General features: G+C 36.3%; 1 protein-coding gene across 8 annotated transcripts in view; it reads right to left on the bottom strand.

Annotated features, from left to right (window-relative positions):
* ATPCL (ATP-citrate synthase) overlaps positions 1 to 25,320 on the bottom strand; it is a 122,614-nt gene that overhangs the window by 79,584 nt on the left and 17,710 nt on the right. For all 8 annotated transcript variants that reach the window (XM_067128324.1, XM_067128348.1, XM_067128329.1 and 5 more), the window contains exons 2-3: positions 21,572 to 21,732; positions 14,915 to 15,037 (exon numbers count right to left, since the gene is read on the bottom strand). In XM_067128324.1, the coding sequence (XP_066984425.1) occupies positions 14,915 to 15,037; positions 21,572 to 21,724 (276 nt within the window). In that variant the 5' untranslated portion in view covers positions 21,725 to 21,732. The remainder of the gene's footprint in view (positions 1 to 14,914; positions 15,038 to 21,571; positions 21,733 to 25,320) is intronic.

Below are 25,320 nucleotides of genomic sequence, written 5' to 3'. Positions count from 1 at the left end.
AAGAAATATAATTTCAAAAAATAAAGAAACCTCAGTCGAACAACCTAACTGCTCAAGAAATGTAGTATAGCCACTAAAATTTTACAAGAAATTATTGGCTACCATGGACCCTGCAATTTGATATATAGTGCATCATAAAGGGAGCTAAGTTTTTATCATATTAAATGAACAATTTGGCAGTAGAACTTCATATATTCTCGTCTATTATTGCCCAACATGTAGTCCAATCATTTATTTATAAGAATAATCCTGTTTGTTTTGAAACATTTCTACGATTATGAATAATAATTCTACACAAAAACATCGAGAATTAAATTATCACAGACCGTAAGTGATGATAAATGAAGTAATAGTACCATATACAAAAATACAACTAGCTTAAGTGCAAAGTTTTGCATATGACATCCTTCGGAAAACTATCGATGCTCTGGTTTCTTTACGTAAATTTAGCTCTCATCGTTTCCTTGTGAATATTAATGGGTCTTTGACTTTTATAGTGAAGTCGGAGATCTAGACTGACTTACGTCGCCTAACATACTGTTGCCTTAAAAACATACAAGTATTCCGTTCCCTATCAATACGGAACGCTTACAAGTACTCGGAACAACTGACCAACTTCCGTGTTTGTAAATATGAAAATGGAAAATGCTATAATATACGTCTGCATCATTTTACTGCTGAAACTGTCTCTTTCCATCCCCTACGATGGTAGAACATCTGGCGTGCACCTGCTCTTAAACGAGTAACGAGTATTAATCCCTTGGGTTCTTGTTCCTTGCATCAGTTCATCTGTAATCTTGGTCGCTGTTTAAGGCTGTATAATTATTTGCAAGTCTAGCCGACTGCTTCTCTCTCACTCTACTCAAACAGGCCAACACGAGAAAGCTCACATGCATATATCAGTCGACACACTAAGTTTACCAACCCCTGTGCCTTATTTGGCAAAAATTAAAATTAATGCCGACTGATATCACTAGGAGAGAGAGAGAGAGAGAGAGAGAGAGAGAGAGAGAGAGAGAGAGAGAGAGAGCAACTTGTCCAGTTCCAATTCTTTAGGTCACTTGCCTCCCTGGAGAACCGGAACCAAAAGCAGGTATATGACTTTTTTTTTTTCTCAGACACATGTACACAATTCTACATGTACACACTGTACAATTAAGTATGTATATGTATATATATATACAGTCTGTAATTGCTACTTGAAATCTTAGCTTGATGATAGATGCCAAGACCAGGAAGAACATTCTTTATTATGTATGTATAAAACCTCACCATCAGGCTGAAAAACCGACAAGGATGAGAATCAATGAAATTACAATAAAATGAATATAATAAATCAGCAAAATAAAGAATGTTCTTCCTGGTCTTATATTATTATTATATATATATATATATATATATATATATATATATATATATATATATATATATATATTTCTTGCATAATTATACTCTGAGAGTCGGATCTATATAGTATTAGGCTTCAATTCTCGATAACTTATCTAAGATGAGCCTGTTAGCGGTTAGCATTTCCGCACCACGGTCGACTCAACAGGTAATTCAGTGCTCCAGTCAAGTGTCACAATGGGATCTAACGGAACCGGCCAATATCTCCCCTTCCTCGTCCGACTTCGAGCTCTAGTCCCCTGGTCAGTGAGGTATAACTAACAACACCATTTACTCTGTTTATAATGACTTTGTAAGATTGTATCTTCAGCTCCTTTCACGAGGAAAAACATGCGATCCATACCTACACACATATAAACATTGATACGCACACGTGAACGTGTATTTCCTCGGAATCATAAATACGAGAGAGAGAGAGAGAGAGAGAGAGAGAGAGAGAGAGAGAGAGAGAGAGAGAGAGAGAGAGAGATTCCTAAGTAGCAACGATTACACGAAATATGAACTGATAACTTTGAGAAAGGAAAAAACAAAAACACCAGCTTCGAATGTGAATGCCTGGCTCGCGTGGGAGACCAATTTTATTCAGTGCCAGTTCAGTCTGAACCCCGGCCACATCTCTCTCTCTCTCTCTCTCTCTCTCTCTCTCTCTCTCTCTCTCTCTCTCTCTCTCTCTCTCTCCGACACTTGAAAGGGAAAGTGCCAACATGGCACTGTGGAGAGAGACACTTGGCTTTCCTCATTAGCAATGCCAATCGAGTTTAACCAACCGTAAGTCAAAAAAGGAGCCTACGTCAGAACACTTCATGAAGGTCGTGACTCACGGTATCGCTGTCGTTGCTTCACTTATACGAAGGCCGTGGGACGGGCAATACAATGACGTTAGGTGTTCCCAAGCTCAAAAGAAACGAGAGAGGAATGTGGAAGGAAAAAAGTGCGCGGCAAAAGTCATGAAAACCAGAGAAAACAGAAATTTGGAGACTGACTGACTGATTTATAGATTTTAGGCATACATGCCAAGCACTGGGGCAACTAAGGCCATTCAGCGCTGAAACGGAAATTGACAGTAAAAGTTTGAAAGGTGTAACAGGGGAAAACCTCGCAGTTGCACTAAGAATCAACTGATAGGAGAGTAAGTCAGATGGAAGAAAGAGAATATGAACGGAGGTACAGTAAAAGGAATGAAAGCGGTTGCAGCTAGGGGCCGTAGGGACGCTGCAAAGATCCTTAAGTAATGCCTACATTGCACTGCATGAGGAGCACTGACGGCACTAACCCCCTACTACGGAGAGAAGAATTCCACATCATTCAGCAGAGAAAGGACGTCCCCAAATCACCTAACACGTCCACGCCGACCTTTGCTTCGAATTATGGTGTCACAGGTAATGAAACGGTTCCTACATCTCAATCAATCATTCTGTACTGGGGGAAAAGAATCCTAAGAGTCAAAGGAGAAAAAATCCAACCAATAAGAAATAAAAACGACTAACTTAGACAAAAGTGTAAGCTCCTTCAAATCAGCTTTTATTGGCATGGAATTGAAGATACGCATGAAGAACCTCGACCTTTGATGTAAACCGCTGTTTAATTGGTTTTCTTATAGAATTACGGCGAGAACACTAAAAAAAAAAAAAAAAAAAAAAAACCAAGGTCCTCTTTGGCCCTACAGTATTATGGGTACTTCAAGAGACTTTCATTTAAAATTTGAATATACCTTACCTGTTTACAATTATCAGCTTGTAACTGACCACTTGCAATAATAAGCATATCAAAGAACTTATTCCTATACGAAAATATAACAGAAAAAACTCAAATACTTTTTATATTCACTTATCAATAATCAATCATTGCCTTATATAATATTTTTAAGAATAATCAATCATGTTTAAAAAAATATTGAGTTTTCAAATTTAGCTCTTGGGTTTCATGATCAGCATATTTTACTGTTTGCTATTAAACAATCAATACGCTCTCTCTCTCTCTCTCTCTCTCTCTCTCTCTCTCTCTCTCTCTCTCTCTCTCTCTCTCTCTCTCTCTCTCTCTCCACTGGCGATGTTTTCTTTCATTTTAATTAATCAGCGCAAAATTTTTAAAATTTCCTTTTTGAATGAGACATGGTCATGCGAATATAAAAAATAAAATTGTAAACAGAAAGTTGCTTGAAATTGAAGAAAGTTCTTATACAACTTGGAAAAAAATGTATATACATTTCAAAGGCATTAACTACTAATAAAAACAATGCCATTTATTTTGATTTCTTTAAAATCACATTTTAAAGAATAAATAGATTCATAAAGTTCATATATTTTTAAAAATTTTCTACAATTCAAAGGATGTTTTCTGTTAAAAACTCCTGAAAAAAAATTCCCTGTCAAGTAAAACAAAGAACAAAAAGATTTTGTCCACTGTACGTGAGTCAGTTTGTTGCAAAATGAAAGTGTTTTCCTCTAGCTTTTAAAATAAAAGCTCTCGGTTAAAGCTTTGGTGCAACAAACGTCTCCCCAACGACATTTTGAAGGTCGCCACCAGACGCCGGTAACAGCAGTCTGAGGCAGGAGACGGGAAAAAGGGTAAAACACGCCGCCAGTGCATCTCACGCTCCAGTGGACTTTTATTCTTTGATATTCTGATTTCAATTGCTTCAACATTACTTAACTTTTAATATTCATTATACACACACAAACATATATAACACACACACACACACACACACATATGTATATATATATATATATATATATATATATATATATGTAAATGTGTGTAGGAATCGTTTATGGTATATGTAAATAGTTGATATATATATATATATATATATATATATATATATATATATATATATATATATATATATATATATATATATATATATATATATATATATATATATATATATATATATATATATAATATATATGTAGGAATCGTTTGCTGGTCTATAGTAGTTGATATATATATATATATATATATATATATATATATATATATATATATATATATATATATATATATTACAGTGTGTGTGTGTGTGAAAAAGTTAAGTGTATCTTAGTTTAACCAGACGACTGAGCTGACTAACAGCTCTCCTAGGGCTGGCCCGAAGGATTAGACTTATTTTACGTGGCTAAGAGGTGTGATTAGGGAGAGGGGATCTATTGCTGCTGGCCAGACAGGTTTCGACTATTGTGATTTCTTTAGCATTAAAAACACGCTGACTTAATAAGGTTATACGCTGCGACTATGCAGATTATAAAGTCTGAACACTTGAGACAATTACAAGGAGAGAATCAAGAGTGAAGCCTTAACTCTACCATCCAGACGAAAAAGGAATTTTCATGAATCTTATCCAATGTGTATTTCAAAGTTTTCAGTGACCCCGACCGAACCTACACACATCATACTAACATCACTCATTAGATCTTCGTGTGAAAAATATAAATATCATAAATTAAACTGCCAGATATGTATACTGAAAGATCTCTTTACACCACTATAAAGGGAGATTATATGAGAATTACGTACTTCGTATACATTTTAATGATATGCCGTTTTCCTATCATGGGGAGCTCCACAAGGAGAGTAAGACAGTACTTCCCGCTAACCACTAACCGACGGAGCAGCGCTGAGCAGCAGATTCGTACACCTACAAAAACTAGGTCTTGAGTTTAACAAGTTTTGGCGTTTCTTGCGCGTAGAGACCTACTCCTAGTCATCATGCAACTTGAAATAAATTCTGCACAAGGGCTGCCTGATTACGTAATGAAATGAAACTACAGCAGCAGAATGCAATGTGACAAGAAGATAAATACCGTTTACCTTCCTGTTGAAGCAGCCAAACCGAACATTACAAAAATATTAACAAGATACCTGAGACATTACAACATTAAGATGCTGAACCTGCATCTTGTACAGATGACATTGCTGCAATTAAAATCAGAACCAACGACCACAAATGCATTTCAAAATATAGCCATTTCTGGTAGTCACTTGTATTAGTCTAGGACTTAGATATCGTAATCTTGTTAGAGTAGTTACCAATTACCTATATTTTATTGGGAAATTTCTCCTGTCATGTCGCTGTCCCACTCTAGTTACACTCGGTTTCAGATTCCACGCTTTTATAAGGTGCGTATACAGTATATGTCATACTGCCAAGTTCAAGAAACACTTTTATATTTTACTGCAAACTGCTACAAAAGTTAAATGATGACATCCAAAAGTTCGGAAGATGTGACACCCTGAAACATCATGTCCGCTTCCCCAAAATTTATTCGATTCATTTATCAGCTGATGAATAACTAATTCTTATTTTTTTGTACCAGTTCCGTTTTTCAGCATAATTATAAAAACGCTCTGCTTCTTTACAAATTGGCCAAATGTGCATTTTCTTCAGTGGGGATTACTTGGCAAGCAGACGACCTTCAGGGTATGTTCCGAATGAGTGGCCCTGCTAAGAACATTAAACATTAATGACGATGATGTAGCGCGATATGAATAAACTAGCGCAGGAACCAACGTTCATTATATATATACATACAAACAGTACATACACACACACATATATATATATATACACTTTGAATTTAAATACATCTATTCCCTCTCTCTCTCTCTCTCTCTCTCTCTCTCTCTCTCTCTCTCTCTCTCTCTCTCTCTCTCTCTCTACATACCTATGACCTAATGAACCTTTACAAAAGAAGGAATCTGAAAAATCTCAGCGAGTGCCAAAAATGTGCCCAATTCTTGGCCACCCACATTACTAGACTCAGCAAAAACAAAAGTTATAAATATATATTGGATGAATGAATAAATTAGCCTCTATATATATATATATATATATATATATATATATATATATATATATATATATATATATATATATATATATATATATATATATATATATATATATATATATATATATATATATAGGCTATAATATTCTAATTTATTCATTCATCCAACATATATTTATAACTTTTGTATATCATACATATATATTCTGTATATATAATTTATATATATAATATATATATACATATACATACATACATACATACAAACACACACATATAAATATACAATTAATATGCTCTCTCTCTCTCTCTCTCTCTCTCTCTCTCTCTCTCTCTCTCTCTCTCTCTCTCTCTCTCTCTCTCTCTCACACACACACACCACTGGTGATGAATGCATGCATAGTCGTCTTTTAATATGTTTATTTCTAAGAAACGACTTCACGTAAAACTTGTGACGTCAAATATTCGTAAAATGGCTAAAACCTAAGACAGGTCATCTGTATTTTCTTTCCATAAACTAAAACAGGTGAATTCAATGCTCTTCAACAAACAATTCCAGACGCTAGCAAATAAGGCAAAACTCAACCACCAAAAGAGAGAAAATGGCGATGCAAACACACTTTGGCAGAGTCAAACACGGAGGACATGAACAAACACCGGAGCCTTTGTGGGCAAACATAACACCGAATGGAAAGGGAACAGAATAATGACACACACGAAGTATATTCCGTGTGTGTGTGTCTGTATAAGAATGAAAAGGCATCTGCAAAATGTGAACCGCAATGATAAGATAAAAACTCACGCTTTCATTTTAGTTGAAACCTTGCCAATAAATGCTATATAAAGATAACCTTTCTCTCACTTAAAGATCTGCTGAAATATAACAAAAAGAGGACAACGACTTTTTACTTAGGAGGAGACCTCCATTATAAAACATAACTCTTACGCTGTAGCCTGCGTGAAATATAAAGTACGTGAAAATTATACTAAAATGCTTATACTACATACATACATACATACATACATACACCCCACATCCATAAATCCAACTGTTTGAGTACTGATCACAAGGCGCAAAGAAGCAACTAGGCTACTCGGTCATCAGCTTGTATTCCTGAGAGAGAGAGAGAGAGAGAGAGAGAGAGAGAGAGAGAGAGAGAGAGAGAGAGAGAATTATAATTTAACTTTACGGAAGGTGATGTGATAATCTTCAAAAGCAGGTTATCAGTCAAGTGGAAAAAATGAAATGGATGATATAAATAAGTCATCAAAACACTTAGTAGGCGACGGATAGAGACTAGTCCAATGTACAGTGGAAATATGAACAGGGCCACATTACAAATAAACTAATCGCTGTAGTATTTTCTTATATTCTTTATAACATAAGACAGTTCCTCAGTTTAACCAGACCACTGAGCTGATTAACAGCTCTCCTAGGGCTGGCCCGCTGGATTAGACTTATTTTCCGTGGCTAAAAACCAATTGGTTACTTAGCAACGGGACCTACAGCTTATAGCGAGAAATGAATTTCTATGACCAGAAATAAATTCCTCTAATTCTTCATTAGACGGCCGGAGACTCGAACTCGGACCTAGCGAGTGCCAGCCCACAACTCTAACGACTCGCCTAACGAGGAACTACATAACATTTAACAGATACGTAACTACAAAGCCTCAGTCACTCGACAGTAACGGTTAAATCATAGCACGTGAAGGAGGAATGAAAGATAAGATTTCACCTAAAATATCGCCGTGATAAGGAGTGAAGAAGGACGGCCACGTCCATCGCTGCTTCGGCAAAAGCAAAACATCAAAGTTATCCTTCAGACCTTGGGCTAAACCACGTGGCTCCTCTAGCGGAAATGCCGCGCTCTCTCGCTACCTGAGTTGTCTGTCTCCTCCTTGATGCTGCTACGGCTACCGATACAACCGGAAACTCCTTTATCTTTTATTCCAGGATGCTTGTGTAAAGAGAGAGAGAGAGAGAGAGAGAGAGAGAGAGAGAGATTCTGTGTTGTTTATTCGGGTCCAAATTTTTTAAATACACAAAAATTAGCTGAAATGTTTTATATATCTTTTTTCCTCTTCTCATTTTTTTTTTTAGGATTTGGGATAGAATTGGTCTTTGGTCTGTTTTCTCCCTCTCTCACGACTGCATGAAACACACACCACACGACAATATACATAAGTATATATATATATATATATATATATATATATATATATATATATATATATATATATATATATGACTATTTAGCACATCATATGATTCATATACAATCAGAAAGCTACAAACGTCCTTTAATATCCAATATGTATATCGGAAATAATATATTTTCATTTATGTTATCTGAAGGGAATTTCTGTTGATAGAAGGGTCGCAGTCATCATCATCATCATCATCATCATCAATTTAACTTCTGTAAACGAAGGAATGAGACCGTAGCCCTAAGCCTTTCTACCTCCTGTTTGTTAACCACTATAGTCCTCTAACCGCAACGTAACTACCTGACTGTGTGAGTTAGCATTCACAAGAACCTGGCGTAAGCACTTGAAACATCAATACTACTGAAATTATAAAAGTAACTAACACGAAATTCTTCGTAGGGGAAATGACCGGGGGGAAAACAGGAAAGGTTTAGTGGCCAGGAAGGGATTACCCCAAGGGAGAATCTCTCAACCCCAACCCCAACCCTTCTACAATAGGCACGTTCCCCCAGCCAACCCCAATCCCATAATCTTTATCCCAAATATAACTGTGGAAATGTAACGCAAATAGTTTTCCAAACCGAGTTGAAATTATATTCAAAGCGCCAGCTCCCACCTGTGCTAAATCTGTCGCAGTGCCCCATTTAAAACTGGAAGGAAACAACAAAGAGGGATAAAGGGCTCAAAACTGGACGTGAGAGACAAAGGAATTCATGAACGGTCGTCGGTCACCTGCACTCTCAACAACGGTGACATAACAGTCTCGACTCCACCTGGTTTGTACATATACGCTATAATAAGTAAATATATATATATATATATATATGTATGTATGTATATGTATATGTATGTATGTATATATATATATATGTATATATATATATATATATATATATATATATATATATATATATATATATATATATATATAAATATATATGTCATTCAAACAAAACTACAACCAAAACTATATCTGGGGCCATATACGAATAACGTAAAAGTAAATCAAAAGTATCATGTAAAATTAAATGAAAAAAAAAATGGCGCATAAGATATAATAAAAAAAAAAAGTAAAAAATGCGCCGAAGTTTCTTCAGCGCAATCGGGTTTTCTGTAGAGCGTATAATGCTGTATGAAACTCTCAGCCACGGTCCATGAAACTTTCAGCGACGGCCCGGCGTTGGTCTGTGATATTGGCACCTATATCGGTGCCAGACGCACGATCAAGGCTAACTTTAACCTTATGTAAAATAAAAACTACTCAGGCTAGAGGGCTGCAATCTGGTAGTTTGATGATTGGAGGGTGGATGATCAACATAACGATTTGCAACCCTCTAGCCTCAGTAGTTTTTAAGATCTGAGGGCGGACAGAAAAAGTGCGGACGGACAAACAAATAGCCATCTGAATAGTTTTCTTTTACAGAAACTAAAAAGGTAGCAGAATCAAAATAAAAATCCGAAGCCGCCAATACACCATCATTATCGCTGCACAGTAATGTATCGATCGATGAACAAACTATTTGACATGATAAGGATCTGATAAAAGTGGTTCAAAAAATCCGGGAAGGTTATACAAAGAGGTTCTGGAGATTATCAAAACAGTTCACACCTCTAGAGATAAGGAAAGATAAAGCGTAGATAAGAAAGATGTTGGTTACTGACTGAGGAGAGAGAGAGAGAGAGAGAGAGAGAGAGAGAGAGAGAGAGAGAGAGAGAGAGAGAGAGAGAAATGTACCATAATGTATTATAAACTGTGCCTCAAAACGACATTTCTACTTACATACAAAATTTTCAGCCTAAAGAAAGACAAGCATTATGAATTTAAACTTTTCATTTACTAAAATTTATGCTGATCTCTTTTTAAGAGCATCATGGCAAAACACCATTCTTAAATGAAATATACCATGGTGCAAATATGTCAATTCCATCCCGAAATGTGATAATTAAATATTTACCGTGTTCTGACTTGCTGCTGTTGCAGTTGTTTTCATTTCAAAAGGCATCTAATCCCACAATCCCCTAACATACAGCTATTTTTTTTTGTGGATGCTAAATTTGGTAAATCCCTGATAAAAAAAAATAAAACATCAGCATGACTCTTGCCACTAACAAACACCTATCTTTTTCCTGCATGGTTATAAAAAGCCCTTGCAGTTTAAATACTTGGGTCTATTTTATGCCCATCTTTTGTTAGGCTGTGTTTCAGTAATGGGTTATCACACACGATATTTATTTCATTCTTTTTATATTTTTCCATATACAGCCAAAGGAAAATAAGACTGGTCACACAAAACTACGAGAGTGAGTTAAAGTTAAGTTTATATTAGTTTTACCAGACCACTGAGCTGATTGACAGCTCTCCTAGGGCTGGCCCGAAGGATTAGACTTATTTTACGTGGCTAAGAAGAGAGAGAGAGAGAGAGAGAGAGAGAGAGAGAGAGAGAGAGAGAGAGAGAGAGAGAGAGCAAGTAATGCTTCTCTTGAATATTCAGGGCTGGGCAATTAGCATCTAATGAGCAATTGAATTTCATCAAACCTGAGAAGCAATACACCATGAGTCAGAGCCACCAACAGTTCATGACAGAATACATGGACTTAGTGGAACACGTTTAAAATAACTCGGTTATAAAATTAATTGAAGAAAAAACCGTTATAACGCTTGCGAAGTGCAAAAAACTATTCAACAAAAGGCTTGGAAATATCCCCTTTATACATACTGTACATACATACATATAATAAATATATATATATATATATATATATATATATATATATATATATGTATGTGTGTGTGTGTGTGTGTGTGTGTGTTTGTGCGTTTGTGTGTGCAAGCATGATCAGACATTAAAAATAGCTCCATATATATATATATATATATATATATATATATATATATATATATATATATATATATATATATATATATATATTTGACAGTCGCATTTTTACCCAAAATATGAAAGGAAATCGAGAAATTAAAGACGTCATTGTGGCTACCAGTATAAATCTATCAGTATTAAGCCAATTACGCAAATACAAATTAGAGGATTAAGGAGAGACAGATGTAGCGACGAATTACACATTCACTGAATGAAACGAATGATCAAATGGGGTTACATCACGTCATCAGATAAGGTAAACTACTTCAGTTTAATCTTATAAGTATTTCTTATAAAGCATCTCAAGTTACTTCTACACATACTGTTACTCCCTTTGAAATCAACATCATTCACAGGTTCCCGTTGAATTAAAAAAACTATTCCGCTGTTATAAAGTCAATGAAAGTATACAGGCATCGCTAAATCAGTAAGTACTATAACCTACGGTTAAATTCGGTAATGTTGTAACATCCTCGCTAAATTCATTAAATATTATGAGGTTACTGAGGAGGAGAGAATTAATAATAAATAGCAAGTGATTTGAGGAATAATCTCGCTACACTGAATTGAAGAAGTGAATTTGCTAAAGTAAAAGAGAGAGAGAGAGAGAGAGAGAGAGAGAGAGAGAGAGAGAAAACATTAGGTCACTTATTTACTTATCAGCACCTAATTATTCTTGGCATTCGTCCTTTGTTCGGCCAATCACTGTTTCCCCAGCAAGCTACCATAGCACCCCAGGGCATGATGCCAAACACGAGACGTTACGGACTGTAGTAAAATTACTGCATATATATCTAATCTATCATTATATATATATATATATATATATATATATATATATATATATATATATATATATATATATATATATATATATATATATATATATATATATACACATACATAAGCATAAATACAATTAAGGGGTACCATGAGATTGAGATTTTCAGTTCAACTATTCTTGTTCTATTTGAAAGTCTCGATGCGTAGAGTTGAGCACTGAAACACGGGCGTTAAAAATTTCTCAGTAATTGTGCGGAACGCAAAATTAATCCTCTCTCCATCTATTGTTATTTTAACTCTTTGCGCATACTCTGTCCTCATTATTTCTGTTTTTCTTGGATATATCTTAAAACTCATCTCTCAGTGTATATGATATTCTATTAATCAAGCTTCGTAAATCATACAATGTTTTGCCGATTACCACAGCATCAGCTGCGTATTCTGTCAAGTTTCTATTGATACTGAAATATAAATATTCTCTACCATCTCTGACCATTCTTTTAAATAAAATTCATTAGAAGGGAAAGCAGCAGAGGTGACAACTTGACAACATTCCATCAATATAACTCTGAACTAGTTTCGTGTATGGGCATTTTCAATTAGCATTGTATATTTAATGGAAACACATACAGATGCAAAGCTTCCATAATATTGGTGGACACTGTCAAATGCCTTCTTGTAATTAAATAAAACCATCAAAACTGGATAATCAGTTTCTGTGCACCGCTGCACAATTTCTTGGCACGAATGTTTGATCTAAACTTAGAATGAACATGCTAAATATTAAATTACAACTGACGTAAGCGAAATGCCTCTGCAGTCACCACACTCAGTCAGGTCACTTTTCTTTGGTAGTTGAGGTGTCATTTCATTTCCAGCTAATATCATGTCTGTAGTGATTCCATCACATCCAGGCACTTTCCATCCCCCTAAATTTCTTTATTACTAATTCCACTTCAAAACTAGTGAATTCATTTACAAGCACATTCCGGTCTTCTTCAGCTTGTTATATAGTTCCTCGTTGGGCGAGCGGGTTCCGTTCTCAGCTACCACTCTGTTGGCCGCGAGTTCGAATCTCCGACCGGTCAATGAAGAATAAGAGGAATTTATTTCTGGTTATAGAAATTCATTTCTCGCTATAATGTGGTTCGGATTCCACAATAAGCTGTAGGTCCCGTTGCTATGTAACCAACTGGTTCTTAGTCACGTAAAATAGATCTAATCCTTCGGACCAGCCCTCTCTAGGAGAGCTGTTAATCAGCTCAGTGGTCTGGATAAACTAAGATATACTTTTTTTCTTCAGCTTGTTATATCTTTGAAATTATCCCCTTCACTTCTTTTACTCATGACCTCAAAAAATGTTCTTCCCAGAGTTGTCTTTCTTCTGCTTCTTCAGGTGGTATTGCAAACCCATCCCTCCTTCTGACAGACAAAAACAATTAGACGCATTTTACCCTTGAAGTTATGCCTGCAGGTGTTGCTATTCCGATTCTTAGTGTGCCCTTCGGGATGATGTCGTTAGACCCATACCAGTCTCTGCCCTAGCAACGACTTACAACTACTGTCAGACTAGCAGGTACCCAATTCCATGCTTTATATAGCATTTTCAGGTGATTTTCGTTTTTTACTATTTCTGAAGATAAAAGTGACTAAAGATGAAATTAAAGATCACTTTAATTCTGTTTAATCTATTTGCTGCTGATTTTACATTAAACTGATATTTAAACTTTAATCATCACGATCAACGCTGACAGATATTTTCTAATGTTATAACACTTTTGCTACTAATTATGTTTTACCTGATATGCACAAATATCTGCATTGTGAGTGCTGACGAATTCCTTGCAAATCATCTTGACGCGCGATGCAATAATCTAAAAATACATAGCCCTTCACATGCCTGAATCCATTTCAAAGATTCCGACCAGGAGAGAGAGAGAGAGAGAGAGAGAGAGAGAGAGAGAGAGAGAGAGAGAGAGAGAGAGAGAGAGAGAGAGAGAGGAAGAGTATCGTGGTAACTAAATGGGGAGTCTGGGAATTAAATGTAATAAATGCTAGAGAGAGAGAGAGAGAGAGAGAGAGAGAGAGAGAGAGAGAGAGAGAGAACTGGAGGAAGAGTATCGTGGTAACTAAATGGGGGAGTCTGGGGGGGGGGAATCAAATGTAATAAATGCTGGCACAAAAAAAAAAAAAAAAAAAGAGAACCCCTGATTGAAGGAGCAAAAGAGATGGAGTGGCAAGAGCACAACCACCTGATTAGCTGGTTGGGCGAGTGCCAGCTGGGCAGAGCGAGACAGTGAGAAAGACAGAACCTTGACTGCCGGTATTGACCGAGATAATGAACGAGTATTAAAAATGCTTGGGAAATCCCAAATGTTGAAATTTTATTACTGAAATAATCCCTACTCCGTTAATGTTTTTTATGATATATTACATAGAGAGGAACTTGAATGAAAGAGAAATCACCAAATAGGCAAGAAAGTCATAAAAAAAATAAAGGACCTTTGACAAAACATAAATGCCAGTAGGCTACTCAAACGTCATCAATTTTGAAATGGCAAATATCTCCTTCAATCTTCTACTCCTGTATTTCCGTTGTTTTTTATTCCATTATAACTACAAAAATCCTTATACCTTCCTACCGTCACATCCAATTTTTAAGCAACTTAGCCCTCACCTCTGCGATAACAAGTTTAACTCATTAATCCCACACTACCACCTCAGACAAAGCACATCGAGTGACAGAGTTCATAACAAACTGGCACCACGGGTATTGATCACTGAGTTCTGGTGGCAGCATCAGTCAGTCCCCACTGAAAACAATAAATAAAACTGACTCTACCTTCTGATCCTTGTTCATGCGCTCGTCCACCCATGCCTGAACGCCGGCGAAATCAGCACCCACTTTGATCAAGCCCAACTTGCCTCTCCTCTTGATGAGTTGGTCCGGCTTCACCACCAATTTCTGCAAAAGGCCAAACAAACAAAGAGAGGTTTATTGGCAATTCTGAACAGGAGAAAGAAACAGGTTGCGGAACAGTTATAATAAGGAATATGAGGAGAGAAATGGGTTTAGTTGCAATAACGAGTATGAGAAAAGGAATGGGTTTAGTTGCAGTTGAGAAAACGAGGAAGAAATGAGGTTTGGTTGTAATAAAGAATAAGAGGAAAGAAATGGGTTTAGTTGCAGTTGAGAAAATGAGGAAAAAATTCTGGTTTAGTTGCAATAAAGAATATAAGGAAAGGAATGGGTTTAGTTGCAGTTAATAAAATGAGGAAAAAATGTGGGTTTAGTTGCAATAAAGAACATGAAGAAAGGAATGGGTTTAGTTGCAGCTGAGAAAACGAGGAAGAAATGAGGGTTTGGTTGCAAAAAAGAATACGAGGAAAGAAATGGGTTTAGTTGCAGCTAAGAAAATGAGGAAAAAATGAGGGTTTAGTTGCAATAAGCAATATGAGGAAAGGAATGGGTTTAGTTGCAGCTGAGAAAATGAGGGAAAATGAGGGTTTAGTTGCAATAAACAATATGAGGAAAGAAAGAGGAAAAAAGAAAAAAAGGGTTTAGTTGCAATAAACAATATGAGGAAAGAAATGGGGTTAGCTGCAGCTGAGAAAATGAGGAAGATATGAGGGTATAGATGTGATAAAGAAAATGAGAAAAGATAAGTTTTATTTACTAGTTGCAAAGGAAAAAAGGGGGAAAAAGGAGGAATTTAGCTGTAATTGATTAAAATGAACAGAGAAATCGGGTTTAGCTACACCTTCACAAATGAAGATAGAAAAAGTTGTTGTAAACAGGTGAGAAAAAACATCATGTTTCAGCAGCAAAAAAAAAAAAATGGTGAATAAAGTAAGATTTTAACTGTAAATGAAAAAATAAAAAACGTTCTAGGTTCCAGTAAGAAAATAAGATAGTTCCAAGTCTAATTGAGCGAATGAAAGCTTGTTTCCAATAAGGGAGAATAGGTCTTTGTTTCCACTGAAAAGTTTAAGTAATTATTCTTGGAAAATCTTTTTCCTGTATTTATCAGTGGAATATTTAATATCACTTAAAAGCAGAGCTTTTGTATTCTATCGAAAAGCCTTGCATTATTCCCAGAGGATATTTAAGATTTTACTTTCCTCCTCCCCAAAACAAAATGCTTCCCTACTTACAAAAATGAATACTTTAGTTTAAATTACCTAATCACTAAGACAGTTAATTTTACTTTGATATTATCGTTTCATTGGCTTACAATAAAATGAACAATAATCTGGAAATCATAACCTTCTTAGCTAATTCATCTATAGGTTCTTTCCAGTACCCCTTTGTTTTCATATGCATTGCTTTCTGCCTATTACTTTTCATTCGTTCCCTTTGGTCACTTCTTGCTTATCTGTTCAGCTTCTCCAACTTTACCTTCCCCCGATTTTTCCCTGTCATATGAAAACAAATCCTTCGGAGCCCACTGACAGTCTTGAAATGTGACTCTGTTTCTGGTTACATTACTTTTAAGTAAAAGTAATAACGAGCGCCTAAATTAAGTGTACAAATATCAAAGTAAATTTCCTGAAAATAATCAGCCACATTATCGAAACTACATATAACAAAGATCATAAAGACTATTGATAAGACAATAAATATCATTAGAAAACGTATAAAATTTTGCTTCAAACCAGAAATCATTGTGTTAATCTCAAAAGAATTCAAATAAAGCTAAATATATTTCAAAAACATGACTACACATCATTGTTGTTTTTATTCATTTATTCTATATTCAGATCCACTGCTTAAGGATGCGTCCACACTGCAGTAAAACGTGTCTTAAACACACGTCAGCAACTCACGCACTCACATCACAAACAGGTTAAATACAAGTCGGCGACTTTTTGGTAGTTCTAATTAGTGATTTGTACGATTACCCAGCATCTGCCAACGGTTCGTTCTCCACTTACGCCCGATGACTTGTTTTCAACCTGTTTGTAAAGTATGAGCGATAAGTCGCCTACGTGTGTTTATGATAGGCTTCGGTGTAATGCAGATGCAATTCCAGCAAAGCAGCTCACGTGGACTTCACGTGGGAGCTGGAACGACTGAGCGAGTTCGGTGAGACACTCGACAGGTTGTTGACCTAACACCCAGGCAACACTGACACGTTAGCGGATGCTTGGCGGATTCAGTCATCTCAAGCAATATAAATGGGATCGTCTCCTGTTTAAAATCACTTCCGACATATATCTGAAATCCGTACTTCATCGAATACATCATATATTTTCTAAAACATCACTAAAGACATTATATATTTCCAAAATAATCATAAATGCTTTTCAAGATTTTACACAAAGCAGTGATATTCTTATCAGCTACCATGACACTTAACACTTAAATTCATTCCTATATAATTCCCTTTTGATGACATAGAAACCTATAAAAACGAAAATTTCCATAAATTCATTTACAAGATCTTCACCAAATGAATAAAGAAAAAAAATCGGGAAAAGCAGAAACAAAAAATTAACACTACATTTACACCAGAACTATCAAGTCTCAGATGAGGTGGGAAAAAATCCCAGCATAAGGTACTGTCCACCTCAACAACCTAGGCGAATTTAGGCACATCAGAGAGAGAGAGAGAGAGAGAGAGAGAGAGAGAGAGAGAGAGAGAGAGAGAGAGAGAGAGAGAATGCCAAACTAATAACTAAAGTGTACGTCTTACATTTACACTTTCTCCAGGGTCTTGCTGTTTTTTTCATTTACGACAAGACTGATGGAGCGGGAAGCCGGATGTCCAAACCTGGCCTACACATAATTAATATAAAATGCAAAATTAACAAACGGTTAAAAATGACAAAGGAGTAATGTCCAAGAACAGGCTAAATGAAAAATTAGAGGAATTTATTTTGGTGATAGAAATTCACTTCTCGCTATAATGTGGTTCGGATTCCACAATTAGCTGTATGTCCCGTTGCTAGGTAACCAATTGGTTCTTAGCCACGTAAAATAAATCTAATCCTTCGGGCCAGCCCTGTTAATCAGCTAATTTAACTAAATGAAGAATATTTATAAAGATTACGGCAAGAGGTTATAATTCAACTCCACGCCAAACGGCTCCCCAACAACTTATAAGTTAAAAATATACCTTAGTTTAACCAGACCACTGAGCTGATTTACAGCTCTCCTAGGGCTGGCCCGAAGGATTAGATTTATTTTACGTGGCTATGAACCAACTGGTTACCTAGCAACGGGACCTACAGCTTATTGTGAAATCCGAACCACATTATAACGAGAAATGAATTTCTATCACCAGAAATAAATTCCTCTATTTCTTCACTGGCCGGTCGGGGAATCGAACACGGGTCCAGCAGAATGCTAGTCGAGAACGATACCGATCCGGCCAATGAAGAACTCCAACAACTTATAAGCAGAACATTTATAGTGGAAGCAGAGGCGGGAGTTTTCTCATGACACCAAAAGAGGAAGATATTCACAAAACCCGCAATTCAGGGGACTGCTTATACCTGGATCCAGTCAGCGACAAAATGCCCTACAGGGTTTTATATTACTTTATATTCTTTGGAAGCTCTAATTTCAAGTTCACGGCCCCTGTAGGCCTGTTCCATATCAATACGGTTCATCTTCTGAATAATAATATTATTATTATATATTATTTTTAACTATGATCCCACCATATTTGGAAAAGGAGAATGCTACAAGCCAAAGGGCTCCAGCAGGGAAAGCGGTCCATGGCGATAAAATAGATAAAGTAAAGAATAAATGATCTAAGAGAAATAATAATAAAATCATGTAAGGCAGAACGAATAAACTATGAAATGAGACAAGTGCACCTGCTCAATAAAAAAAAAAAAGCAGCCAGTTTCAACTTCGGAAGTTCCTATGATTCAACTACGTAACTTGGAAGACCATTCCATAACTGGTTATAGCTGGTATAACACTTCAAGAAAATTATGCGGTACTGAAACTCACTAAAAAAAAAAAGGCGAGATTGTTAGAATGACCTTTATGTCGAGTACCATGTGGCGCATGGTGTAGTCTGGGAGGATCCCATTGCACAGGATAAGAGATTTGAAATATTTCATATGTCATGCACGATGACGGGCGAGAATCAAAAGCTAAAATCAGGAATAAAAAAATAACTTAGCTTAAGTTTTTGTTTAATAATTTGAGATGCAAGTCAGCCGCTAAAGGCTAAACAGCGGAGCACTACTCAAATCATCGGATAATAAATAAAATCATTTACTCGTGATAGAAATCTCCAAAATTCTTCAACCTTTCTCTAAATGCCGATTTAATCAATGTGAAACTCAAGATCTACTGTCTCCCTCAAAAGCATATTCAACGTTGAGAATGACACTTCTAAAAGAGTTACATATAGCGAAAGACGTAATTCCAAAGAAAATATCTGCGTAAAGAGTTACACTGTTCTCGACCTACTAACAGTCGTACCGACAGCACTGTTAGGGCTAACTTATCCCCCATAATGAGCACCATGCACTAGTTTAGTAAATCTCTTAAGAGATTCAGAAACCACAGGTCTATACCCAGGAGATCGAAGGAATACTGAATTTCAGGCCAAAGGCCTAACGCTGGGAACTGTGAAGTCATTCAGCGCTAAAAGAGAAATTCAATGTACAAAGGTTTGAATGGTGTAACAGGAGGAAAACCTCGCAGTTGCACTATGAAACAATTGTTAGGAGAGGGTGGATAGCAACATGGAAGAAAGAGAATATGAACGCAGGTTCAGTGAAAGGCATGAAAGCGGCTGCAGCTAGGAGCCGCAGGGACACTGCAAGGAACCTTAAGTAATGCCTACAGGGCACCGCGTGAGGTGCACTGACGGCACTAAACCCCTATGGGGAAGATATGAGATCGATGCAAATAGAACGAAGTCATCTGCAAAAGAAACACGCTTGTTTTCAAGTGCAAACTGCATACCGTGCATATGCAATACAAATAAATAGTAGTGGACCAAAACCACTACCCTGAAGAATATCAAAGACAATATTCCTATAGCCAACACATGGAATTCTTCGCGATCTGTCAAGTTATACATTTAATACTAATTAAGAAATGCTCTCCAACTCGCATATACCTTAAGATTAACTGCTGAAAACAGCACTGAAATCAAGACCAATCATAAGAACTTCATGACCAGAATCTAGGGAACTATGTGAGACGATGACAACCAAAAGACGTGCACAAGTAACAAATCTCCTGCGAAAGCTGAAATCGTAGAAAGGGCAAAGGCCAATCTGATTATCATTACAGAACATTATTCGCATTTTACTTTGTTTCAATTTCTTAATGGTCTGGAATTTTAACATTTTAACATTACGTTAACTAAATAATATAGGCATCAATGCCCACTGTTGTTATGGGCCAAAAGTCTTCCATAAATTACTCAATCAATCTATCTCCCTGAATCCTATAACCATAGCCCATAGTTCCCCCAAGGAGTTTAGACCTTACGTTCGCCCCCAGAGTATTCCTGAAAAATAGACCTATGAGTCACTGTGTGCTTAGTCGAGTCTTTACAGGAATACAGACTTACGAAGAAAGAAAACTGCGTCAAAACAACTGAGAGGCAAGAGAGTGAAAAACTATATTACCCGAACGACTAAACCTTCAGCCAACTGAGAACCAGTAACCAAATCACTTCCCTGATAGCCTATATTTCTGAACTGAGAGTTGAAACGTGCCAAGATACAGCAAAGTAACCATATACAGTAACGGCCTAGATTTAATAGAAACTAAAACAGAAATTACTTACATAACAGTATAAATAAACATATGAAAGTTTCCACTGATAAATTTCAGTGGAGAGCATCACCCCACGAAAAAAAAAACCCTATAACACAAGGAAGAGTGGTTTAGCTAGATTTAAAAAGCTGTTACTAGCAATCCTGATGGCGTTAGCGTAAAATTCACTGCTTGTAATCGTGACTGGCTCAGTGAAATTTCTCAATCTTCAATTAGAAATTAAATGTAACCCGTTGTTCCACTCTTATTTTTTAATGTTTGCGGGGACATAAAAACAATGACTTCATCTATCCCTGGCCGAAGGCAACGTGAGAAAACTGGGAAAGGGAAGGGGTGGGTCTGGGAATTAGCAAAACAGAAAAAGTGATAATTTAAAAAATGATTCAGGAGGCTTCCCATTGATGGTTTTAATTAGCTATACTCAGGCACCAAAATGAAAAGGTTCCAGAATTTATGGAAACCAAAAAGCTTGGTGGTGTTTGATCGAGTTCACTTTAACACTTACAAGGAGTGGACTCCTGAGATAGTCTGCAAGGTATGCTATTTATATTATTAACAGACACATGCCGTCAATAACAACGGCAATATAAGAAGGGGTTAAGATATAAAGTCCTGATCCTGATAACATCACGAATAGTCTCAAAGCCCTGACCAAGAGTAACCGTCGAATTTATCACCTACAGATTGTAACTGCTGCCAACAGGAATATATGCAGATAAACACTGCGTTTTATGACCTCACCTCTGTCTGGAGCCATGGGTGTTCGTTAACCAATTCGGTCCACTTGGTATTTTCATCGACGGAGGCGAAGCGACATTCTGCACACACAGAAGAGGGCATGTGCTTGTTCAACAAGGCCTTCCCAGTCACCTCCCGAATGGCTTTGGCAGACATTTTTTACCCTGAGGGAGAAAAAGGACAAGGTAAATAGCACAGTCGAAATGGAAATGTTCGTCTACAAAGAGTTTGTCATATTTGCTGATTTATTTCCTTGTTTCTTGACAGGTTTTTTACGAATTTTTACGAAAGACAAGAGTTTATCCTTTCTTTTTTTATTATGAAAAAGTGCATGATTTCTCAGTTAAATTGGTAAAGCTTACTGTAATACTCAAACAACTGCCTAGCAAACGTGTTACACTGAGCTCTCTCTCTCTCTCTCTCTCTCTCTCTCTCTCTCTCTCTCTCTCTCTCTCACAAGCTGAATCTCAAAAAAAAATAAATAAAAATAAAAAGACCAATTGATTTAAATGGATGTCAAAGAATTCACGTAAAGAGTCGAACATATTTTACTACGAGGTTCTGCTAGAAAGCAAGGCACATCACTTTCATGAGAGTGTAAAATCAAACGCATCAAAGCCCACAATACTAATAATGGAAACACTACTGCGTTCTTGACTGATGTGCTATTCATGACATCCTTTGCACCACGGATGAGGACTCAACACATTATTCTCTCTCCGCAAAAATTAATAAAACTGGTAAAAGACAGACTGGGAGAAATCCCCACAGCTGCGCTAAGAAGTAATAGTTGGTAGGGTTGGACAGCAAGTTGGAAGGAAGGAAGGAAGCGGGAATGGAGGTCAAGTAAAAGGTTAAACGTGGGAGCAGCTGGGGGACCGAAGGGAGGCTGCAAACAACCCTTTACAAATGCCCACAGTATACCACTTGCGGTGCACAGACAGCACTCCCCACCTTTCGGAGGAAGCACTAGATAGGACTGCCAATTAGTGGTTGACTAGTATTCGACGCTTGTGATTTTTAAACAAATTTACGACGTGTGTTGCTCTTACGTTTTGCTGCAGTGGGGGCCTACCCTTAGGATCTACTACATTTAATCTTTATGACAGAGATTTTTCGCTACGAGTGACTTGCCAATCATTGGAAACTGACTAGGTTGAAAAGTTTTAAACGGATCCAGGCTCTACACGTGACTTTCTTTGTTTACTCTTTTCACATGCCCGAAGCGACAGCGATAGATAGTGCTCTTGCCGGCATCAAATTGCTTGCAAATACAATGATAAAATAAAATGTTTGGACGATGAATATATACTTCTTAAGGCACAGCAATCCTAAAGAATGCAGAGTACCATAAGTGCAATATGCTTAAACTTTAACTTTGTATCGTTTCTTTCTTAGCCATTTTAATTTTAATTACACCGTCACGTTTCTTCATAAAACTCGAACAGCCTCAAGAAATTCGTTTACGTGAAAGATCGTGATTCAAGTCGATATATAATCGGTGATCTCCATAAGGACCATTCTACTAATAATTCTACATTCAACTACTACTACTACTACTACTACTACTAATAATAATAATAATATAATAATAATAATAATAATAATAATGTTCCTTTGTTATAAAAACACATAACGAAATAAATTCGCTCCATACCTGACTGTCTCCCCAGTATCTTACTCTATGTGATCTTCATGGCAATCACGGACACATTCTTTGCCTAAAAAAGGTAGTGCTAAGTGTTATCGCACAAGGACATGCTCTTAGCCTAACCTATCTATGGACATCGTTTTTGTCGTAAATTACTAGTGCATGACATAAATGGGTATACCCACAGCATAACAAAAGCACAGCCACTGTTACATGAGCATATAAACTATGTTAAACCCCAGAGTGGGTATCAGAGATTGAAAGTTCACACTAACTGGAGAATAAGAATTGTCATGCAGATGTACACACAGGCTACAAGAATATTAAAAATATAACCACACCTTGACAAGGGAATATCATCATTATGAGATGTATTTAGCAACGGAAAGATATGTTACAGCATTAATTTGGAGTTTCAATCGAGAGTAAGTCCCAGCAACACACGCGTTTCCATAAAAATTGAACAACTCTAACATCCAGAATCAAACCTTTTATCTTTCTCTCTTACTTCGGTATTGAGGCTTTGGTTTCTTACAAACATCACTCGGAAAATTCATGAGGTTGGTATTACTTGTGTGCATACGTTACATCCTTAATCCAGGCAGGTACGCACACACACAATATATATATATATATATATATATATATATATATATATATATATATATATATATATATATATATATATATATATATATATATATATATATATACTATATCATATATATATACATATATATAATGTATACATATATATATATATATATATATATATATGTGTGTGTAGCATATACACACATAACCATACATGTGTGGGTGTGTTTATTAACAATTCGTCAACTAAATTTACCACGACGGCAAAAGCAGCTGAAAGTATATCAAACAAACATACCTAAGAGACAATACACTGCACGTCCCCATCACAACAATGCCTGTTTTCCATAAACAAAGGCTGCTGACGAATAAAAACACCATTGTTATACCCTGTTGACGTCTTTGGTTCGAATCATCTAAGAACAGTCCTCTATTGTAATTGCAACATTCAAGCTGTTTATAGCTGAGGCTCGCAATGTTTAAATATCTTGTTAATATTCAGCGATCTCTTCTTCAGTATTTTTACACGGATACAGAAAATAACATGAACACTACCTACCTGAATAAAAAGCATCTGCAATACCAACAGTTATTTCATAAAAAATGCGGATTTGGCAGATCCATTTGATTAAAAATATAATCTTAGCGCTTAATATCAAATTCACGCTACCTCGGGAATATGTCCGATGGAGAATTATCACCGAAGGGGATAATTCTCCATCGGAGATATTCCCGAGGTAGCGGGAATTTGATGTTAAGCGACATTTGTAGCTTCATGATTGTATATACAGTAAATCACGGTGTGATAAAAAATTTCATATATATATATATATATATATATATATATATATATATATATATATATATATATATATATATTATATAAAATGTATGCATGTGTGCGTGTATATGCCTGTAAATTAACTACACTATATGCCTGTAAATTAACTACACTAACAGGGCTAACTACAAAGGAAAAGCAAAACGACTGCTACAAACGCCTTTCCATTAATGTGCATGAATCATCCTGACAGTGCAAACGGCTTATAACAAGAACCATTGTACACGTTCATCCTTCAACTGGTAAATCAAATCTCCCACAACAAAAGCCGTTTCATACCGAAGCTGAAAGCTTATCAGCAGCACATCCAGTCTCTACACTCACTGCCATTCACCTCAAGCTGACATGAGTTTTCTCACTTCTTCAATATTGTCCTCTCAGTTTCAGTCTGTCGAGCTCTTCCTCACTTATCCTTTCCTCATTCTTCCAACAACGATTTTCTCCTTTTGCCATCCTATTACACTCCATCCTCTCCACATGACCAAACATTAAAAAACACTCATTCATCTTCCATCTACACTTCCCTTTTTTACCACCTCTTCATAACTCCACATATTCCATCCTCAAACATATTCACTATTACTCTCTACAAACTACTCTATTCATTTTCAAGTTTAAAATTTTTTTTTATTCATTTACATTAACATCCAAACTTCACTTCCATAA

This window comes from Macrobrachium rosenbergii, chromosome 3 (genome assembly GCF_040412425.1).
Source record: "Macrobrachium rosenbergii isolate ZJJX-2024 chromosome 3, ASM4041242v1, whole genome shotgun sequence".
Classification (NCBI taxonomy): Eukaryota; Metazoa; Arthropoda; class Malacostraca; order Decapoda; family Palaemonidae; genus Macrobrachium; species Macrobrachium rosenbergii.
Note: the sequence above shows the minus strand (reverse complement) of the source record. Positions and strands in the feature narration are given on the sequence as shown.